This window comes from Rhinopithecus bieti, unplaced genomic scaffold, assembly GCF_001698545.2.
Source record: "Rhinopithecus bieti isolate Rb0 unplaced genomic scaffold, ASM169854v2 scaffold_29388, whole genome shotgun sequence".
NCBI lineage: Eukaryota > Metazoa > Chordata > Mammalia > Primates > Cercopithecidae > Rhinopithecus > Rhinopithecus bieti.
In genome coordinates, this window is record NW_016813389.1 from 818,164 (window position 1) to 822,537 (window position 4,374).

The following is a 4,374-nucleotide window of genomic DNA, read 5'->3' on the forward strand; positions in this document are numbered from 1 at the left end:
TTTTTTTTTTTTTTTTTTTGAGACGGAGTTTCGCTCTGTCGCCCAGGCTGTAGTGGAGTGCAGTGGCCAGATCTCAGCTCACTGCAAGCTCTGCCTCCCGGGTTTACACCATTCTCCTGTCTCAGCCTCCCGAGTAGCTGGGACCACTGGCGCCCGCCACCTCGCCCGGCTAGTTTTTTGTATTTTTTAGTAGAGACGGGGTTTCACCGTGTTAGCCAAGATGGTCTCGATCTCCTGACCTCGTGATCCGCGCGTCTCGGCCTCCCAAAGTGCTGGGATTACAGGCTTGAGCCACCGCGCCCGGCCCCTATTTTTCTTAAGATATCATTTGTGTGTGTGTGTGTTTTTTTCTGTCTTCCTAACATTTTATAGTGTTGGCTGGTATACTTTTCATAAAAAAAAAAAGTTGGGCCGGGCACGGTGGTTCATGCGAGTCCCTGCTATACAGGCCTTGAGGACTCTGCAGAGACCAAGATAAGCTGGGGGGCCTACCCAGTTGAGCAGGGGAGGCCGAGACTCCTGTAACAATCCTGCAGTAGTTAATTACAGGGGGTTGCTTGCAGGGAAGATGATAGGGTGACAGATACATTGCGTAAGTAGACACTGAGGCCCAGGGAAGCGCAAGGAATAGTCCAGAGACATACAGTCTGCGCTGTCACCGGCGGGTTCTCAAATTTGGCCGGCAGAGTCCACGGCGCTGGGGGCTCCCGGCCCGCTATTGCCACGCCCACCCGACCCGAGGCTGCCCCGCCCAACCAGGTCGGCGGTGGCCTCCGGTACCGGGTGGAAGCGTGAGAGTAGAGGGGTGGCACGTGACCGGCGGGGCGGGGCGGGGCCGGGGCGGCGGAACGCGCAGGCTAGTGGCTGCGTTTCCCGCCGGAGGATTTTGCCCAGAGCCCCGCGTCCCTGGGGGGCGGCGGTGGTGGCGGCGCAGGCGGCCGAGGCGCAGGCGGCGGAGGCAGCTGGGGGGTCCGGAAGTCAACACCATGTCAAGTCTGCACAAGAGCCGGTAAGGGGCTACGGGGCCTGACCCGGCTGGGCCCCTCCTGGCCAGGCTGCCCCTTCTGCCCCTCAGAAGGGGGAAGCGCGGGTGGGGCTAGGAATCGGCAGACCCCCCCCGCAACCCCGGCAGAAGGTCTCGAGCGTCCACCTAACCTCATTGCCTGTGGACTGCAGGAAGGACGGAGAGGCGGCCCTTCTCCTGCCCCTGGTGTCACTCCTTCTGCCTCCCTCATCCTGGACCCCTGGTTTCCCCCTTCCCCTGAGTCTTCCTCATCCAGACCCCATGCCCCGCCCCTCCCTTTCCCCTTTTGAGTCTCCTGCTCCTGTACTCTCTCCAAGTGCACCCTGTCCTCCGTGCTTTTTTCTGACTAAGATTGCTAGAGAACTTGCATTCTCCAGTCTGGCCCCTCCCCCAGGCCAGATCCTGCAGCATTGGCTGAATTTTGCTCACTCTTCAGTTTTCCTTCAGGACGTGTTTTTTAAACCCTTTGTCCTTGTCTTCTGGCAGGCCCAGAGGTCTTGTAATGGTTATATTTGTGAGCATTGTCCATTGTCTGCAGATCATATTACTCCTGGTTCCTGAGGTCCAAGGAGTTCAGTTGGTGGCTGTGCTGTGGACCGGGCCTGGCCGGCAGGAAGTGCCTAGTAAATGTCAGCTCACTAAATATTAGAATATTGGAATGTGTCTAATTTTATGGTCCTCATTTGGGAACTTCTAGACAAGAATATCTCTCAAGTTTCTTCCCTGGCATTCTGTGTTTCTGGTTGTAGAGGAAGAAGTGAAATATAGTTTTGTTGTTCTCCAAAGCTGTCTTTTGTGAGGACCTGTGTGATTTTTATGTCCTAAAGGAGAGAGGCACAGGTTGGAAACTGGCGGTGTGAGGGAGCTGAGGGCTGTGGGTCTCACTGAGCCGATATGAGCGTGCTTCATTTGCCTCCCTGTCTCCCCTTCTAGAATTGCAGATTTCCAGGATGTCCTGAAGGAGCCCTCAATTGCTTTGGAAAAGCTGCGGGAACTCAGCTTTAGTGGTAAGAAGCCATTCTTTATTTTCAGGGTTTCCCTAGAGCAGCCCTGTGGCTAGAATACCGGGGGCGGTGCCCAAGGCCACGCCTGGTCAGCTCTAGGGCCCCGCTGCTGGGGGCTGGGGCCATGGAAGGAAATTACACTTGGGGCCTTCTCCAGATTCTGTAGAGCTGAACAGGCAGTGACTACCTTGAGCTTGGACGAGTTTCCCAGAGGGGCAGTGGCCACACTTAGTGTGCCTTGCCCTTAGGCTTTCGACAGGAGGTGCCAGATTCCTGAGAGTAACAGGACAGGACTGAAGACTGGAGAATGAGAATGGGGGGACCCTTTTGAGCCCAGGACAGTCCTCCCTCATTCCTTAGCCAGCTTCCTGTGTTGGCGAATTTGGTTAACTGCAGGGTGGTTCCTGGTTCTCTCCCTGGCTTGGGGTCTAAGCTGCCTGAGGTGGCAGTAAACTTTGGTTAGCGGTCAAATAGCCTTGGGACACTGACTTGAAGGAGCTGATCCTGCCGTGTTAGACTTTGCCCCAGCCAGCACAAAGATAACTCTCTTTTTGCCTGTTTTAAAAAATATCCCAACGTGTTCTGCATCGCTTCTTGTCACTTTTTTGACCCTGTAACTTTGCCAGCAAGAACTTCTGGCCGGGCGCCTTGGCTCATACCTGTTATCCCAGCACTTTGGGAAGCCGAGGCAGGTGGATCACCTGAGGTCAGGAGTTCGAGAACAGCCTGGCCAACATGGTGAAACCCAGTCTCTACTAAAGATATAAAAAAGTAGGTAGGCATGGTGGCACTTGCCTGTAATCCCAACTACTTGGGAGGCTGAGGCAGGAGAATCTCTTGAACCTGGGAATTGCAGCGAGCTGAGATTGCACCATTGCACTCTGGCCCGGGTGACAAGAGTGAAACTCCATCTCAAAAAAAAAAAAAAGAACTTCTTATATGGTCCTTGCCATCATCATATAGATTCTGAGGTGGAGGCATTAGCTCATGTTCATGGTACCATGGATACTATAGCAGCAACTGCTCTAGTGAGCTTCCTGATATTATTGGAGGAGAACTTTGTCTTTCTGTTCAGGAGTGAAATACAGGCCCCAAAGGGGAGGCAGTCAGTGTTAGTAGTTAAGAGTTTTACAGTTAACTTTCCTTCTTAGGACAATTATGCTAATCTTCCCTACTTACTGGGGTTATCATGAGGATTAAATGAAATAATACCGGTAAAGCACAAAATACGTAGCATTCATAGCTTAGTTTATATTCCACAAATACGTATGGAATATCTTCTATGTGCAATGCTCTGTGCTAGACACTGGGAATAATAAGTGTGGTTTTTGTCCTTCTGGGGCTTACCCAGTAGTAGGGGTTACAGACGTTAAGAAAACACACCACTGTTATATATATATATATAACAGTTCCACTTATGACAGATGCTATGAAATAGTAACAGAGCCATTATTGCTTATAACGGGGGGAACTGACCTGAATTGGGATGAGATGGTGGTTGGTAAAGGCTGCTCCTGAGGAAGGAGTATCCTCATCCTGAGGACGGATGAGAAAGTGTTATCCTCAAAAGAACATTCCAGGCCGGGCATGGTGGCTCACACCTGTAATCTCAGCACTTTGGGAGGCTGAGGCGGGTGGATCACCTGAGGTCAGGAGTTTGAGACCAGCCTGGCCAACATGGTGAAATCCCATCCCTACTAAATACAAAAATTAGCCAGGAGTGGTGGCTCACGTCTGTACTCCTAGCTACTTGCAAGACTGAGGCAGAAGAATCGCTTGAACCGGGGAGGTGGAGGTTGCAGTGAGCAGAAATCATGCCACTGTACCCCAGCCTGGGCAACAGAGCAAGACTCTGTCTCAAAAAAAAAAAAAAAAATTTGTATCCAGCCAGGTGCGGTGGCTCAAGCCTGTAATCCCAGCACTTTGGGAGGCTGAAGCGGGTGGATCACGAGGTCAGGAGATCGAGACCATCCTGGCTAACACGGTGAAACCCCGTCTCTACTAAAAAATACAAAAAACTAGCCGGGTGAGGTGGCGGGCACCTGTAGTCCCAGCTACTCGGGAGGCTGAGGCAGGAGAATGGTGTGAACCCGGGAGGCGGAACTTGCAGTGAGCTGAGATCTGGCCACTGCACTCCAGCCTGGGCGACAGAGCGAGACTCCGTCTCAAAAAAAAAAAAATTTGTATCCAGTCTGGGCCGGGCGTGGTGGCTCACACCTGTAATCCTAACACTTTGGGAGGTCAAGGCGGGCGATCACCTAAGGTCAGGAGTTTAAGCCCAGCCTGGCCAACATGGTAAAACCTTGTCTCTACTAAAATACAAAATTAGCCAGGCATAGTGGTGCG

At 52.4% G+C, this 4,374-nt stretch overlaps 1 protein-coding gene across 2 annotated transcripts in view; it reads left to right on the top strand.

Moving 5' to 3' along the window:
- The first annotated feature begins 838 nt into the window (after positions 1 to 838).
- The window catches only part of TBC1D13 (TBC1 domain family member 13), a 25,387-nt gene continuing 21,851 nt past the window's right edge, over positions 839 to 4,374 (top strand). Inside the window, exons 1-2 of one of the 2 annotated variants that reach the window (XM_017848320.1) lie at positions 839 to 1,009; positions 1,958 to 2,031. In XM_017848320.1, the coding sequence (XP_017703809.1) occupies positions 987 to 1,009; positions 1,958 to 2,031 (97 nt within the window). In that variant the 5' untranslated portion in view covers positions 839 to 986. The remainder of the gene's footprint in view (positions 1,010 to 1,957; positions 2,032 to 4,374) is intronic. The other variant, XM_017848321.1, reaches the window with a different exon arrangement.